The sequence below is a fragment of the Danio rerio genome, chromosome 18 (genome assembly GCF_052040795.2).
Source record: "Danio rerio strain M-AB ecotype USA chromosome 18, GRCz13ab, whole genome shotgun sequence".
Taxonomy (NCBI): Eukaryota; Metazoa; Chordata; class Actinopteri; order Cypriniformes; family Danionidae; genus Danio; species Danio rerio.
In genome coordinates, this window is record NC_141038.1 from 43,937,509 (window position 1) to 43,956,762 (window position 19,254).

The following is a 19,254-nucleotide window of genomic DNA, read 5'->3' on the forward strand; positions in this document are numbered from 1 at the left end:
TTTTTAAAGACTACAACAAACAGCTGGCAGGGACCGGAAGTTGCAGAAGAGACTTATTTCGATATGTTGATGAACTTCTAACTGAATCTGAATATTGATTAGGGGGAGGGCTTTCTTTTGCCAATCAATTACTAATAGCAAACTAACAGTAAGAGAGGGTTAGGGTTGTCACGATACTGGAATTTGATACCAATGTTGAAACGTTCATTTCCTGCTAACATTTGAGCTCTGTTGAGCACATTTTAAAACAGCACTGATTTGTCATTGGCTGTGTCCGAAACTGCCTACTACTCAGTAGGTACTGCATTTGAATTCAAATGTAATTCTTGGCCGTTAGAAAAGTACGTTCTACACAGTATGAATGTGAAAAGCATGAATGGAATTCGGACGTACTACATCCGCCATTTTGTCATGGTCACGTGACCTACCGGCATCAGTTGCGTTGCTTTACTTCCATACATGAATTCTCTCGCGGGGCATAATGGGATAGCGCAGCGTGCATGGGATGCGCACTCCAGAATCTTGCCGGAAGTAGTAAGTCATCCGGGTACTTCTGGCATACTGATTTTCGAATTCTAAGAATTCAGACATGCTGCTCGGCTCGCATACTGATTTAAGCGAACTATATGGTATAGAAGTATGCGGTTTCGGACGCAGCCATTGTGTTCATGTGCTCAACAGAAATGACTGTGATTGGCTGTGAAGGTCATCGGTTCACCAACCTCACCACTTTTTACTGAGTTTAACAACAGACACAAGGACACTGGATCGTTTTAAAGTGGTGAATATCAGTTGATTCATCAGCGGATCACTCGTATGTCAGCTTATAAACAGATCAGCTGATCTTCATAACTTTAGTACACTCCAGTGTCCCTGTATCTGTGTTCACACTCAGTAAACAGCGGTGAGTTGGGTGAACTGATGACCTTCATGGCCAATCACAGTCATTTCTGTTGAGCATGTGAACACAATGACAAATAAGCAATTTAAGTTTAAGAACGTGCTCAACAGCGCTCAATTTGTTAGTGGGAAATGGACGCTTTTAAAATTCCAGTACCGATAGGTACCAAATTCCAGTATCATGACAACAATAGAGAGAGAAACAATGAGCAGTTGCCATGGAAGCCATCAGGTTGACGTCAACAAAAGGACCACCATTCCCAACTTGGAAGCAAATGGTTAGACTTTCATTGAAGATTACCAAAAAAAACAAAATTTTCCAGTGAATTACTTTGGACTGATTAATGATTCAACTTATGAATAGTAATGTGAGCTAGTTAAATAAACATTGCAAATTCTGATTTCACTCTGACTTTTAAACTCCACCCCGGGAGTGACGTTTCTTTAAACGTGGACTAGACAGATAGCTAATCAGAACACAGTGGTCCAGCAATTAATCAGCCTAGGGTTGCACGATATTGGAAAATATCTAACTTGGAAAATAAGTCTAACTTTATTTAGGTGTACAGTCATTGAATAATCAAATGTAAAATAATACTGTGTAGTCTTCGTTGTACACAGTTTAATAAAATGAATCATTATTAAAGTGTAAGCGGTACACAATTTCTTATGCCTGAATGCTTTTAAAATCCTCACAGTCACAGGCCTTGCAAATTGATCAAATGTAATCCAGACTCAATGCTGCATATCCTGCGATGTGACTATTGATGCTAAAACGATATATTGTGCAGCCCTGAATCTGAGTTTTCTAAGGCAGGGTTTTTCAAAGTCTAAGACAGTGGGCCTCCCTTTTGACACAACTTATCCATTGGCGCCCCCCTCCTCCCAAACACGCACGCACGCACGCATATATATATATATATATATATATATATATATATATATATATATATATATATATATATATATATATATATATATATATATATATATATATACATACATACATACAGTATATATAAAGACACAAACAGATGTCAGACTGTTAACTCACTTCTATCATCATTTGCATGAAAGTGCAATTATTTACAGAGTTATAAGTATTGAAACTAGGATGATGGTTCACTATGAATAGAACAGATCGAAGAACTGTCCATCCCAGTCAAAACAGTCGAAGTTTAGCGGGTCTCATGCTGTCATTAGCCAAAATATTTTGACAAACCACACATAAAGGTCATGGTTCATCAGCTGGTCCTGTCCACGTAAATCCTAAACTCAAATACTGATCATCATATCGTCGTCTTTTGGGTTTAAGCCCTGAACTTGAAGGCTTTTGTGGCGAGGGGGCGTGGCCGAGAGCCGTGGGAACGGAGTGAGGCCACCGAGTAAGTGGATACACCTGCGGTGCGCACCTGCCTCGGATCCCACAGAAGGAGCTCTGGATCATAAAAGGAGGAACGAGGGCAGAGGAAGCCGAGAGAGGACCGGGCCCGGACATATTTTACTTTTGCTTTCATTTTGACGGCAGTCTCCGTGAGGAGCTCGTCCGTTTGTTTTGGTTTAGACGGCAGCCTCCGTGAGGAGCTGCTGTCACTGTTATTAATAAATCATTTTAAAACTGCGTCGGTTCTCCGCCTCCTTCTTCCCGGCGGCCAAAGGGCCGTGAACTTCATTACAGCTTTGAATCGGGGGGGGTCTCAGAAACCGACCCATTGTATTAGCAGGCATATACCTGTATTGGCGGGTTTGCCAAACAGAAGCGAATTCACAGCTATGGCCTTCTGTGTAAAAAAGGTTTTCTTATATATGACGTATTATTTTTTTTGCTTTGTTTAATTAAAACATTTAAATATAATAAAAAATACATATAATAATTAAACTTAATAATTATATTTTTATTATATTATATTTCTTCCCGCGCCTCCCCTGACATGCTCTGGCGCCCCCCAGGGGAGGCGCGCCTCACACTTTGAAAACCCCTGCGCTATAGGTATTGAATAAACTAAATTGTCTTTAGTGTATGTGTGTGAAAGAGCGTGTATGGATGTTTTTCAGTACTGGATTGCAGCTGGAAGGGCATTCGCTGGTTAAACATATGCTGGATAAGTTGGCGATTCCGCTGTGGCGACCCCTGATGAATAAAGGGAATAAACTAAAGGAAAATGAATAAATGAATAAATAAAACTTTCAAGTATATCCCATAAACACAATCAAGAATTGGTAATTGAACACCCCATTTGAATTGTTCTCTTGAGGCAAAGTTTGATTGATTTAAAATTCCCGTGATTGTGCCGGCGTTACATTTAACAGCTTCATCTATGTATGTGCTTGCAGTTTGTTTACCTGCTGGTCAGTCTGCATCTTACGCCCCACCACTCTGAAGGCATTATTGGTGGGATTGTGGTAGATTTGGACCCTGCTGAAGGCCTGTGGGCCCGTGCCTGCCGGGACCCACTTTTTACTGCCATCGTCATAGATCATCACAGTGGCCCGGGCCTGACAGATACTCGACTCACTAGACATATAAAACAAAGAGAAAGATGACATTAAAAATGTGCAGAGTCACCATTTTTGATCAACTGTTGGACAATGGGAAAAGGACGACAAACAAGAGGGGGAAGAGAGAGACTGAGGCATAATGAACAAAGAAACAAGTGTGGTTAGAAATGTGTGAGGTAGGAGAAGTGTGGCTGATCGAAACAAGCTCAGCAAGTACCAACAATGAGGGCAGACAAAGACAGGAAGTGCTCAACATTCCACTTCTCAGGAGAGAAAGCAGTTCCAGAAACTTCAAACTGACCGCGTATCACATTCCCTCACATGACACACATGTACAAACAGAGCCGGTTCTTAAAGGGACAGGTCACTTGAAAAATGAACAGCCTGTTGTCGTTAACTCACACTCACATGTGGTCCACACACAGAAGACTTGATTTTAAAAATACTAAATAAGATGTTTTTGATGCGTATTTAAAGCTTAGGTAAACAAAAAGACATGAAGTCGTGATTTAAAGTCTTGTGAAGTAATGCAGTCACTTTATATGATGAATGATTTTAGGGTTTTTACAAATATACAGTTGAAGTCAGAGCTATTAGCCGCCCTGTTTATTTTTTTCCCTAATTTCTGTTTAACTTTTTAGCACATTACTAACATAATAGTTTTAATAACTCATCTCTAAAAACTGATTTATTTTATCTTTGTCATGATGACAGTAAATAATATTTGACTTTTTCAAGACACTTCTATACAGCCTAAAGTGACATTTAAATACTTAACTAGGTTAATAAGGTTAACTAGGCAGGTTAGGGTAATTAGGCAAGTTATTGTATAATAATGGTTTGATCTGTAGAAAAAATATAGCTTAAAGGGGCTAATAATCTTGACCTTAATTTTTTTTTTATTAAAAACTGCTTTTATTCTAGCCAAAATAAAACAAATAAGACTTTCTCCAGAAGAAAAAAATAATATCAGACATACAGTGAAAATTTCCTTGCTCTGTTAAATATAATTTGGAAAATATATATAAGAAAAAAGGAAGAAAATTCAAATGGGGGCTTATAATTCTGACTTCAACTGTATATATAGAGAAAAAAACATCAACATTGAAACTTGTGTGTGTTAATTTTGAATTTTCATTTGTGAAATATTAAAACTTAAAGCTTGTGCAAACATTGACCTATTATTCAGTGTCAATATGGCAGTTATGTAAAGTATTATATGCTCTAAAAATGTTATAAAAACAGTTAATAAATAATAAATAAATACATTTTTATATGTACAGTTAAAGTGTCATATTCATTTCATTTAACGTGTGTTCTGCACATTATTAAGAATACCGAGGTGAAGCTTGACTAATCAAATCAAAAGATCAGTCAGAAAAATCACAATTAGATATTTCACATCAAATCGCACAACCATGTCTGACTTTTATGAAGCAGCTTAATGGAGTTTTGTTGAAAAACTAGATCAACATGGATCTATGGGAGGTAGTTTTGCAAATGCAATTTAACAAACAATACTTCAGATAAGAAAATCAAATGTTCCTATAATAACGCCAAAAATGTACATGAATTAATACAAACAAATACAAACTGCACAGTTCATTCTTTATATAGTTAGTAGTTAGCCACAAATTAGCATAAAGCTGAACATTTAAAAATGCAAACGAAAGGTTAGTGGATTTCACTTTAAACTTAAACATGTTTAAAACTGCATTTAATGTTGGTTAAAACAGAAGGAATGATGGTTAGCTTTCTGTTTTTAGTCAAAAAAAGCAGATGAAAAATACAAAGCAGTGTGATAAGTGTGTTTAGACATTTAATTTGAGGTCCTTTTAACAACAAACCGAAATAATAATATTAATCACAGTGATATATTTGGTCACTATAATTGTTATATGAAGTGTTCATAGCCTTAAATAATATAATCAATAAAGGTTAAGAATCGAAACTGCCCAGATCAGATGGTGTAATCAGTTTCACCTGTTGTTATCAGGGAACGACATACCCTGGAATGTCATGATTGACCAATCAGAGTCGGGTATTCCAGAGAGCTGTGTAGTAATAATAATAGAGTTGTTTAAACACCAGATGATTGATGTAGTGTGTAGCAAGTGAAACGGTGACACTCTTTGTGTACACAGCAATGTGTTTCATCTAAGCACTGCAAGCTAGGCCAGTACTGAAAAAATTCAATAGATGAAGCAGTATATCAAATCATGACGCAATATTCATATTTGGGTAAACAAACAAACAAGCAATTTAAACTGTTAAACTGGAAACTCTGTCATTTACATGGACAGCACAGAATAATGACTCAATTAGAAAATGATACAGTTAAAGTCAGAAATATTAGGAAAGAAGATACTGATTTCTTTTATCTTTGCCATGATAGCAGTACTTTTTTTTACTATATATATATTTTCAAGATACTAGTTATTCAGCTTAAAGTGCAATTTAAAGGCTGAACAATGTTCTTTAAAGTAATTAAGCAAGTCTTTGTCAATATTGACCTTGAAATGGGTTTAAAACTAATAAAAACTGCTTTTATTTTAGCCAAAATAAAACAAATAAGACTTTTTCTAAAAGAACATCATTTGAAAAATATTTTAAAAAGAAAAAAAAACTCAGAGTAGGGTGAATAATTTTGATTTTAACTGTATATTTGATTAATAATTTTGATTTTAACTGTACATTTGAGTTTCACAATACTGAAATTATGAAAATGAGAATAAAAAAACGACATTCCTCATGTCTGGCTGTATGAATCCCTTAGAAATACACTGAGAGTGAATGGAAAAACACTTGGATTTGTCTTTCTCAAACATATACAAACGGGAGCAAGGGTTTCGGCAGATAAGGGCCGTGATGTCACACTGACATCATCATGGTGTGTGCATGTGGAACATTTATGCCTGGATTGTTTCGAGAAATGGACCAGATTCAAGCAGGAAGTTCATCTTCAAACTCAACCGCTCTGGCTGCGCTGGCTCCATCCTCACATTCCTGCATGCTGATTCAATTAAATCTTTTCACCTACACGCGCAATTATTCAAATGACAGCAGATTTCTGGAGGAGATGCCTACAGCATAGCATCATTAACTACAACCACTGTAGGCCACGTGAACCGTAAAGAAACTCCTTTTGAGTGGACCTATTATGCAAAAAACACTTTTATAAGGGATTTAAACACAGTTGTGTGTATATGACCTGCTTCTAATGATAAAAAATTTATTGTTTTAATTTTTTATAATCACACTTCATGAAAACAGTCTGCAGAAACGCTTTAATTGAGATTCTCTCTATGTACGTGTCATTAGAGGGGGAAACGACGCCCATTAGTGACATAGCATAGGACGTTAGTCTTGTTTTTTGAATCTGCCACTATGCTGACACATAGGCATTTGTAGCTCCGCCCTCTTTGAAAAAAGGGCACAATCTCATTTAAATTTGAAGCAACGGTCACCAAAACGACACTATTTGGTATTTTGAGCTGAAATTTCACATATGCCCTTCAGGGACATCAGAGACTTATTTTACATCTTGTAAAAGAGGGCATAATTTGTCCTCTTTAAATGCATTTTTTACACTCGTGAGCTTATTTTGCTTCAAATATAACAGTGGAGGTAAACGCATCAGAGCTGAATATTCAATCCTTCTACATCATTTATTTTCTATTATTTTTCTAATGTCAATTTCATCAGATCAGTAATTATGTGTTGTGCAATATTATAACCTGCAAGTTCTGTGAAAGACTCCTTTGTCTTTCTGTCATAGCTTGTATTTGTATAATCCAAGTCTATATACAGTTGACGTCAGAATTATTACCCCCCCCCCCCCCCCCTGTTTATTTTTCCCCCAATTTCTGTTTTACAGAGAGAAGGGTTTTTTTCAACGCATTTCTAAACATCATAGTTTTAAAAACTCATTTCTAATGATTTATTTTATCTTTGCCATAATGACAGTAAATAATATTTTACAAGATTGTTTTTAAGACACTTCTATACAACTTAGAGAGACATTTAAAGGCTTAACTAGGTTAATTATGTTAACTAGGCAAGTTAGGGTAATTTGGAAAGTTGTTGTATAATGATGGTTTGCTCTGTAGATTATCGAAAAAAATAGAGCTTAAAGAACCCTAAAATGTTTTTTTTTTTTAATGAAAAACTGCTTTTATTCTAGCCGAAATAAAACAAATAAGACTTTCTCCAGAGGAAAAAATATTGTCAGATAAACTTTGAAAATTTCCTTGCTCTGTTGAACATCATTTGGGATTTTTTTTTTTTAATCAAAAGGGGCTAATAATTCTGACTTCAACTGTATATATTACTTTTTTTCTTGGTCTACTTACACATTACAAACAATCCAAGTATACATTTGTACACCGTTATCTGAATTATGCGACAAAATAATCCTTAGTCTAGAATTACAGTAGAAAAAGGAAAAATATATACACCGACTCAAATAAAATAGCTCAGAGTATGTAAAAGAAAATAGTCCCACCGTCTTGGTTTCCATCTGTAGTGCACACCAAATGAAAAGGCTACAGAAAATGGGAGCTGGTGTACGATCTGGCTTAACTTCAACCAATATCCCCATCAAACAACTCTGTTGAAGCTCTCCCCTCCAAGTACCTTATGAAAGATTCCCATATTTTAGAAAATTGAAGCTTCTTATTCTGTAAATGGTGCCGTATTTTTAAATCTATATAATTTGACTAACATATCAATGGATTGGGCTGCACGGTGCCACAGCACGTTCGCGTCTCAGCAAGAAGGTCTCTGGTTCGAGCCTCAGCTGGGTCAGTTGGCATTTCTTTGTTGAGTTTGCATGTTCTCCCCAAGTTCGCATGGGTTTCGACCGGGTGCTCCGGTTTCCCCAAAAGGTCCGAAGACATGAGGTAGAGGTGAATTGAATAAGTCAAATTGGCCTTAATGTATGAGTGTGAATGAGTGTGTATGGATGTTTCCCAGATATGGGTTGCAGCTGGAAGGGCATCCGCTGCAAAAAAAAAAAAAAACATATGTTGGATAAGTTTGCGGTTCATTCCTCTGTGGCGACTTCAGATTAATAAAAGGACAAAGCCGAAAAGAAAATGAATGAATGAATAAATGGATTGAACAATCTTTTATTAATATTTTACAATGAAAATATATACAATAAATTTTAAATTATAATATTAAAATATTATTTAATAAATATTAAAAACTATTTTACACAATAAATTAAGAATTGCAAAAACAGTAAGATCTGGATTCTGAGGGTTCTGAGGCAAGGAGAAGAACATTTGAAATGTTAAAACTAATAAGGGTTGACAAATTAATAAATATTTATAAAAAATCATTTCAAAAACAAACTATAAAACAATGCATTTAAAAATCAAATCAATTAAAACATTTAAAACTCGATTCACTCATTCATTCATTTTCTTTACTCTCCCTCATTTATTTTGAACTGTGATACAATCTCCTCTTCCTGTGACATCATACTGAGGCCCCAGCTCACTTCCTGCTGAAATAAATGCCGAATAAGGACTGATGATACAGACTGCCAAATGTAGGTTTGCACACACACACACACACACATAATACAGAGAGAGAGAGAGAGAGAGAGAGAGAGAGAGAGAGAGAGAGTCAAGAGAGAGAGAGAGAGCCCAGATGTTGATTGCTATTGGAGGGGGAGTTTAGGTTAACCAGATGGAAAGAAAAATTGGATAAAAGAAATCACAGAAACGGATAAAGGAAAGAGGATGAGTGAAGGAGGAGGGAGATCCGGATGAGCTCCACTAAGACTCTACAGACAGCCATACTGTTATGGCAAATAAATACATTTTTAATATGAGAGCTGGAACAAGGGGCAGAACAGAGTGCCTGTGTGTTTGTGTGTGTGTGTGTGTGTGTGTGTGTGTGTGTGTGTGTGTGTGTGTGTGTGTGTGTGTGTGTGTGTGTGTGTGTGTGTGTGTGTGTGTGTGTGTGCGTGCGCTGTGAATTATTAATGAAGAGAAACACACTCACACATACTGTACATAAACAATTGCCCTCATAAACAGATGACAAGCAAATGCAAGTGTGATGGTAACTAAATCCACCAAGGCACTCTGAAAGGACTGTAATCCACTGAGAGCAGTATAATATTAACAAAATGAACAACATTGCACTCACTGACCGCATGCAAAAGCACTTTCATTAGAATGCAGATGGAAATGCATGTAAATTAGCAAAAAGGGTAACATCTTTAAATGTTTTAACAAGAGTTTTTGAAGGATTAAAATGTTGTAGTATGTACAGTTTAAGTCAGAATTATTAGCCCCCCTTTCAAATGTTTTTTTTTTTTTAAATATTTCCCAACAGAGCAAAGAAATTTTCACAGTATGTCTGATAATATTTTTTCTTCTGGAAAAACTCTTATTTGTTTTATTTCGGCTAGAATAAAAGCAGTTTTTAATTTTTTAAACACCATTTTAAGGTAAAAATTATTAGCCCCTTTAAGCTATATTTTTTAATCGATAGTCTACAGACCAAACCATTGTTATGTAATAACTTGCATTATTACCCTAACCTGCTTAGTTAACCTAATTAAACTAGTTAAGCCTTTAAATATCACTTTAAGCTGTATAGAAGTGTCTTGAAAAATATCTAGTCAAATAGTATTTACTGTCATCATGACAAAGATAAAATAAATCAGTTATTAGAATTGAGTTATTAAAACTATGATGTTTAGAAATGTGTTATGTGTGCAGAAATAAGGGGGGGGGGATAAACAGGGGAGCTAATAATTCAGGGGGGCTAATAATTCTGACTTCAACTGTATATAATATTCTGACTGACCGAGTTAAGATTCAAATTATCCACTGGACTTCCAGATCACATTAACACATTCTCACCAAAAGTTACCGCATGATATCTAGAATATGTTCTATGAAATGCATCTAGTATAATGCAAATTAGTGTAATTCAGATTCAGCTTAAAGGGATAGTTCACCTAAAACTGAAGACTCTGTCATCCTTTAAACATCCTTTACTTGTTCTAAACCTGTTTGACTTTCTATTTTCTGTTAGACACAAAAATAGTTTTTAAAAATGTTGGAAAACCTGTAACCATTGACTTTCATAACATTTGTTTTCTTTCTATGAAAGTCAAGAGTTACAGGGTTTTCAACATTTTTCAAAGTATCTTCTTTGGTCTTCAACAGAAAAACGAAACTCATAAAAGTTTGGAACCACAAAAGTGCAACTAAATTGAACTATTTAGTGAGCTACCTCTTTAATAACAAAAATAATACTGCACATTTAATAAGGAAATAATGGAATTAGATCTGCTCAACCTGACGAAAGTCTTGACGTTGATCCCAGTTGTAAGAGCAAAAATAATAACTTGACTTCTAATTGATTATTTAGAAAAGTGGAAGGCGGCAGATTTTTCCAATGTATCATCTGTTGAACTGCATCCCTACAAACCACAGGAGAGGGCAAATTCGCTACATCTCATACTTTAGCCTCAAAGCAAAGAAGGTCAAGCTGCTCCAGGATTGGCCAGCCCAGTCAGCAGACATGAACATTATTGAGAATGTCTGGGGTAAGATGAAGGAGAACGCATTGAAGATGAATCCAAAGATTCTTGATGAACTCTGGGAGTCCGGCAAGAACGCTTTCTTTGCCATTCCAGATGACTTTATTAATAAGATATTTAAGTCATTGCAGAGATGTATGGATGCAGTCCTCCAAGCTCATGGGAATCGGACACAATATTAATTCTTCTTCCACTGCACCATGACTTTATATTCTATACTGTACATTATTTCTGTTGAGTGACAAGACTTTTATGAAGGCAAAGTCAGACCTTACTGTCCTAATTAAATCAGTCAAAATCAAGGCTTGATCATATTTTATTTCTGTAAAAAATAAGCATAATGTGGAGGCCTTTGCCTTCCATGTAAAACACTTCTGATACTAAATGATCAATTTAAAGTCAAGTTATTATTTGTTGTCCATAAAACGTGGATAAGGATCAAGACTTTTGTCTGGGAGTGTTTTGTTACAGCATCGATATCGTAATGTGCGCATCCACACAGTCTGAATTATAGTTGACCAGGAGCTACAGAATTGTATTTAATTACTGTATTTATATGGAATTTATTTGATTTACACAAAACTAGAGCTGCATGATTCTGGCTAAAATGAGAATCATGATTTTTTCGGCTAAAATAAAGATCATGATTTTCTCACGATTCTGTAGATGTAAAATAAAGGTTAAAAAGAGTGGGCTATTGTTATTGTTATTCTCAAACATGTGGTAAAACAGCAATAGGCTTCGTGTAGCTGTACTGTTGGTTAAAATGCTCAATTTTGTATAGACATAAAATGGGGGTCTTAAACAGACTTTAGATTTGTCCTGGTCATTAATGCTGATGATAATTCTGATGTTGAATTATTGTGTTTGAGACGTATGCTTACATTCTGTCATTTTCTGCTTAAAATCTGTCACTGACGTGGTTTTCTTGAATACAAAAGACTGGGTGGGTATTTTTGCATTTCGGCGGGTTTTGGATACTTTTTGGCCTGGAATCAGTCAGCTACATCTGGCAACACTGTGTGCGCTTTCAGTTTCATTTTCACTGCTAAGAGCGGTTCACTTCACGCGCGGCTCTCAAACATTCACTCTGTGCCACAAGCTGAATGTTTTTTACAATATTATTACCTGTTACTAGGCCCACCCGGAATGTGCGCACACAGAATTCTGCAAATTTACGCGGGGGAATAAAATATGTCATGTACATGCTACACACATTTCAAAATTTACCAAAAATTATGTACATAATACGCCATATATGACATATAGCCTATAATATAATATAATATAATATAATATAATATAATATAATATAATATAATATAATATAATACTGTATAATATAATATAATATAATATAATACAATACAATATAATATAATACTGTATAATATAATATAATATAATATAATACAATACAATATAATATAATACTGTATAATATAATATAATAAAATATAATATAATACTGTATAATATAATATAATATAATATAATACTGTATAATATAATATAATATAATATAATATAATACAATACAATACAATATAATATAATACAATATAATATAATATAATATAATATAATATAATATAATACAATATAATATAATATAATATAATATAATATAATATAATATAATATAATATAATATAATATAATATAATACTGTATAATATAATATAATATAATATAATACAATACAATATAATATAATACTGTATAATATAATATAATAAAATATAATATAATACTGTATAATATAATATAATATAATATAATACTGTATAATATAATATAATATAAAATAATATAATACTGTATAATATAATATAATATAATATAATACTGTATAATATAATATAATACTGTATAATATAATATAATATAATACAATATAATATAATATAATATAAAATAATATAATACAATATAATATAGTATAATATAATATAATATAACATAACATAATATAATATAATATAATATAATATAATATAATATAATATAATATAATATAATATAATATAATACAATATGCCACGTTTTTTTTTAAATTTGAGGAGTTGTAGCTGCTTTACTGGGCCTACTACATGACTATTTCAATACTGCTTATTTTGGTGGTACTTGGAGCGACAATTTATTTCTGAGGTGGTACTTGATGAAAAAAGTTTAAGAACCACTAGTCTAGGGGGTCGAATCAAGATCGCAATCTTTTTACGATTACTTGTGCAGCTCTACTCTAAACAATGATTTTTTGTCTTGTTTCTAGTCCAAATATCTACATTTCAAAGTAAAAACAAGATGATTACGTCCCTCACTGGCAGATATTTTAGCTTGTTTTGATGAAAATCTCTTAACTTTGACTAATTTCTTCACAAGGTGAAAGCAAAACAATATTTTTTTGTATTGCTCTAAGATATTTGTGGTATTTGGAGTAGAAACAAGACACGTTTGCATTGTGATTATTCAATTTCTGTATCTGAATAATGTTAGACTCATCAAAAACTGTCAAATAGAGCTATTCAAACTGTATTGATATCGCAATATTTATTGCAGAAAAATTAAATATGGCAATATCAGATTTTTCCAATATCATGCATGTCTGCAGAGCAAACATACAACTAAATTTAAAGATATAGCGTTTCTGCTGCAATACCATGGCATGCTCTATGCATATGCAAATTGGCGATTAAATGATAATGGATGACTAATGTCTGCAGTGCTAACATGCAACTGAATGTAAAGATCTTACATTTCTGCCGCAATATCATGACATGCTTTATGCCTATGCAAACTGGCAACAAATAAACATCACACCAGTTTATTTTCTATAAAGCCAGTTTTGCAATAGCCCACTTTATGCAAACCTAAGTCTCTAGCTTTCTTGATAAGGCTATCAGAATAAGCCGTCACTACTTCAAAAATACACTACTTCATCATCGTAGCACCAAAAATGGGCAGCGTTTCCTAGTAATGAAAGCGTTAACAGGAAACTGACGAGAGCGCAGCTGAAGAAATGTCTGTATAAGGCTGTAGAGCAGCTGCCCTTAAACACTAACAAGTAGAGTCAAGCCCACTAATCGCTCTCAAACTCGCTCTCCCTCCTTCATCTCTTCTCCGACGCCACAAATATGCTGCGTTCCCCCACTGTTCACCTGCTTCTTCAGCATAAAGAAGGAAGTTAATGGCTGAATGGTCATGGTGTAATTACAAGGGCAAGAAACGCAGACTGGCAGATGAGTGTTTAAACAAAAGAAGAGAAGAATGCAGACTCGGGGGACTTTAAGGGTCTTTCCCTCAGCACTGTGTGTCATGTTTTATAGCTGTTTAGATTGGCCGGCACGTCTTGCTTGCACTGTTTTAACTCCATGTGGGTTTTCAGTAAATTTCAATAAACGCTCACATTCAACAGGCAACCAACAACCAAGAATGTATGAACATATGGTGTCGAGGGTTTGCAAGCAAAAAATGTCATTATAATGGAAGACAATCGTGCAAAAACAGTCACTTACATAACAGAAAGATAGTCAGTTTGAACAATACACAAGGGTTAACAGTGCAGTAGGTGATTGTCTTCAAAAACTTTTTTGTTGTTGTGTTGGTTGAAAGTCTCTTTGCATTCGAGAGGGGTCTGGCTGCAGACCTGGTGCAGTGCAATCTGGGCTGCATCCAATGCTTTTTAATGGGCTTACCTAACCCCACCCCTAACCGTCACAGTGACGTCACTGGCTCAATTTGAGTGCGTTGTGTCTGGCATTGCATCGCTGAGTGATGCAGTCTCAGCTTGCATCATAAAGGCTGCATCCAGATACTGTTGTTACATTCCAATAGTAATGATTAAAGTGAATGATCTAAATGTGTTTATATGTATTTTTATATTCTGGGTAAGGTATAAAACTATATGTTCAACCAATTAATAATAGTTGGGCGGATAATTCCCATAGTTCTGATAATAGCCCAAACTGTGTCAACAAATGTAGATTTGTACATCTGTGCATTCTTGTTCACGCAGACAGATCTGCCATTTACGCATCCACGTGCACACAATAGAGTGACAGCGGTAAAATCAAACACTGAATCAACACTTTTTTTCAATCCTGAATCAATATTGGATTTACTTTTGCAAGCTGGAGAAAGGGTGACACCACGACTGAATTATTTCTCTTGTTTTTTTGTTTTAAAACTATTTTAGTCCCACAAAGCTGATGTAGATTGTGTTGTCTTATGAATGAGTTATATGCACAGAAGTTTCAGTTTCAGATTTTAGCCACTGAAATCTTCCGGGGAAAGGTTGATGTGACTATTTTTAGTTCCATAAGGGACCTTTTACAGTAGGGGTCACCAAACTTGTTCCTGGAGGGCCGGTGTCCTGCAGATTTCAGCTCCAACCCTAATCAAACACACCTGAACAAGCTAATCAAGGTCCTATAGGGTATACTTGAAAGCTACACCCTGGAGGGAGTTGGAGCTACACCCTGGAGGGATAACGTCCCTCCAGGACCGAGATTGCTGACCCCTGTTTTACAGCATTGATAATCTAGATTTTTATTCAGTTTAACAACAGAACATCAGTAAATAGCGTTATTCCACCTAGCTTGCTTTGCTGAGATGAAGTTGCTGTTTTATTCACATTGATTCGTTTTTGAACAATGATAACCTGTGACGCGCTCCCTATATTGTCTACCATGCTTCTCTGAATATTCGCTCTGAAATAGCATGCAAGTATGGCTTAGTAATAAGTGTAATTGCTGCACCCTGTGCATTAAAAACGGATGCTAATTTAGTGTCATATTTTGAAGCTGAAATAAAAACACTTGTTTTATTACCAAGCAGTCCTTCCCAAGAACTCATTCTTTGAGTCCATTTAATATTGAAACTTGAGGGAAAAATACATATATACAACTATAAAACTAAATAAAGAGACCACTTAGAAATTCTCAGTTCATCTGGATTTATAGTTTTTCATCGTATGTTTTTGCCCTCCAAATGTTGTCAAAAAAAACAAAAAACGAGAATTAGTTAAAAAAAAAAGAAAAAAAATACAGGTTTGTATTCTTTTCTAGATAACACTATACATATCCAATAACTTCAGACTGAAAACCAGAATTTCAAATATAACAAATAATTAAAAAAAAAAAAATGTTATTATGAAAACATTTTTATTCAAAATTTGAAAGACATTTTACTAAAACTATATATATATATATATATATATATATATATATATATATATATATATATTCACTGCCACTTTATCAGGTACACCTTAGAACCAGGTTTGATCCCTTTTAACTTCAGAACTGCCGTAATCCATCGTGTCATAGATTCAACAATTCCTCAGAGATTTTGGTCTATACTAACATGATAGGACAGATTTGTCGGCTGCACATCCATGATGCGAATCTCCAGTTTCCCCACATCCCAAAGGTGCTCTATTGGATTGAGCTCTGGTGACTGTGGAGGACATTTGAACTCATTGTCATGTTCAAGAAACGATGATTCGAAACGAAAGATGATTCGCGCTTTATGACATGGCTGGAAGTAGCCATCATAAGATGGGTACACAGTTGTCATAAAGAGATGGATATGGTCAGCAACAATACTCATGTAGGTTGTGGCATTGACACGATGCTCATTTGATACTAATGGACCCAAAGTGTGCCAAGAAAATATCCCCCACACCATTACACCACCACCACCAGCCTGAACCATTGATACAAGGCAGGATGGATCCATGCTTTCATGTTGTTCATGCCAAATTCTGACCCTACCATCCGAATGTTGCAGCAGAAATCAAGACTCAACAGACCAGGCAACGTTTTTACAATCTTTTATAGTCCAATTTGGGTGAGGCTGTTTAAATTGTAGCTCAGTTTCCTGTTCTAAGCACCCAGCATGGTCTTCTGCTGTTGTAGCCCACCTGCCTCAAGGTTTGACATGTTGTGTTTTCAGAGATGCTCTTCTGCATTCCTCGGTTGTAACGAGTGGTTATTTGAGTTACTGTTCCCTTTCTATCAGCTCCAACCAGCCTGGCCATTCTCAGACCTCAGGCATCAACATGGCATTTGTGCTGACAGAACTGGCACTTACTGGATATCTTCTCTTGTTCAGACCATTTTCTGTAAACCCTAGAGATGGTTGTGCATGAAAATCCCAGTAGATAAACAGTTTCTGAAATATTCAGACCAGCCCGTCTGGCACCAACAACCATCCCACGTTCAGTCACTTAAATCACTTTTCTTCCACATTCTGATGCTCAGTTTGAACTGCAGCAGATCGTCTTGACCATGTCCATATGCCTAAATGCATTGAGTTGCTGCCATGTGATTGGCTGATTAGATATTTGCGTTAACGAGCAGTTAGACAGGTGTACCTAATAAAGTGGTCAGTTTGTGTATATTAACATTTTTTTTAAACACAACCCTAATAAATGCAGACTAAGGAATTTTCAAGTGCTCTCCTGTTTTTTACCATATCTGTACATTTCAGTGTGTGAAACTCCAGATCTGCTTTTCCATTCGTGTAAGTGACTTGTAATGTGTTCTGAGAAGCTGAAATGTTGACACGGTTAAATTATAGTCATGACAAAATGATCATTTTAGTCGAGCTACTGGAAAGTGGATATTACATCAAAACAAAGCTTACAGACCACATTAGTGCCTGCTAGAAATTCCATTTTTCAATCCAAATATTTATATTTTCCTCTCCAGTGGTCAACAGTAAGCGGAATTTCAAGTGAATCCATTGCTTTGGTACATGGTTATGGCACAAGGTTTCTAGTAATGAGAGTTTCAGCTTACAACTTTTAAAGTGCAGCATTACAGCCACAAAGTTTTTCATTAACCACATTTCCATATTAACTAAAACACAGAGCGGCATTATGTGCAGCCATGTTAAAGAAAAGAAAAAGTAGGTATGTTTTTCTAAATGATGCTTTTATTCTGAATATGAAGAGATATTGGTTAGAGGATATGAGAATGCATGTTAGATATCAGTTAGGGCTCAAGGCTGGAATTTCTGTCATTGGATCAAGCCTAGTTCTGGAAGAGCTATCACTGTTGAACAAGACAACCACAATGATTATCTTAGAAAATGATTTTTTCTCTACAGTAAAACATTAAATATGATTTTGAGCTGAAGTTAGTCCTTGGTGATTCATAACATATTCATTTTGCTTTGCCTGTACATGTTTGTTTAACTGCCAGTAAGTAGAGATGAATCACAAAGACCACAGTTTCATCTTAAAAATCTTCTTCAAAGGGATAATTCACTGAAAAAAAAATTAAATAAAATATTTACTTGCCCTTAAGTGGTTTCTTTTTTTTTTTTTTTGAACGCAAAATAAGTTATTTAAATCAATGTTGGAAACCATAACCATTAAAATCCATAGTGTGGTCTATGAAAGTTAATTACTACTGATTTGTAACATTTTCCAAAATATGTATATATTTTTTTGTGTGTTCAACAGCAGAAAGAAACAGGTTTTTGACAAGTGGTGGTGAATAAATGAAGACGGAATTTAAATTTCTATGTGAACTTCCTTTAATGCTTTTCTGAATAATAACAAGTCTGCTAGATCATGGCAGGCCTGAGGGCCAGTAAATTAGGCATAGGCAATATTGCAAAAAAAAAAATGATCATGATATCATGTTTCATATCATTCGATATCAACAATTATTGAATATTTTTTAACAATACATTTAGGAATATTAGGATTTTTGTTACTTAACCCCTTTATTTTAATTTACCAACATTACTAAGGCAAATAGTTTTAATAGTCAAAAACATTTAAACAAAATATCTCATCTCTTCATAATAAAATAAACATAACTGTTAAGGAGACTCTTAAAGTTGAAAAATAGAATGTTCCAAAGTGTGTGCAATAGTAACGTGTAAATGCTGAAGAATCAAAGCAAACTTTAAGGTGTAAAAAATACTAATAATACAGTAAACCTCAAACTCTGTCAACAACACTAATTATGATAATCAAATCAGAGCTTTCAAGTAAAGAAAACAACCATCATTATTCAAATTCATACTGCAACATTACAATTTATGAAGTTATGCTAAAAAACTCTTTCAGATGGGGTGCTAGTGGCTGGGATGCACAAGCAAAGAAACCAAAAAGCCACTCTGGCGACATCCTTACATCCTTTCTGTATTTACAATCTCCTCACTGCTGCTATACGGCACTCATTTTTACCATGTGTTGTTATTCTGACCTGAAGTGACTAAACTTATTGGCACTGCTACCAAGGCGTGCGCACAGCAGCCACATTTGA

At 34.8% G+C, this 19,254-nt stretch overlaps 2 protein-coding genes across 5 annotated transcripts in view; one reads left to right on the forward strand and one right to left on the reverse strand.

Annotated features, from left to right (window-relative positions):
- Window positions 1-19,254, forward strand: part of si:ch211-132b12.6 — a 206,727-nt gene that overhangs the window by 155,587 nt on the left and 31,886 nt on the right. The window contains exon 16 of the mRNA XM_087292232.1: window positions 9,910-10,124. The gene's annotated coding sequence lies outside the window, so the exon portion shown is untranslated. The remainder of the gene's footprint in view (window positions 1-9,909; window positions 10,125-19,254) is intronic.
- vaspb (vasodilator stimulated phosphoprotein b) overlaps window positions 1-19,254 on the reverse strand; it is a 98,668-nt gene that overhangs the window by 37,340 nt on the left and 42,074 nt on the right. For 2 of the 4 annotated variants that reach the window (XM_087293387.1, XM_087293385.1), the window contains exon 2: window positions 3,244-3,415. In XM_087293387.1, coding sequence (XP_087149513.1) covers window positions 3,244-3,415 — 172 coding nt within the window. Of the gene's footprint in view, window positions 1-3,243; window positions 3,424-19,254 lie in introns of those variants that run through there. The other 2 variants (XM_087293386.1, XM_087293384.1) reach the window with 1 other exon arrangement.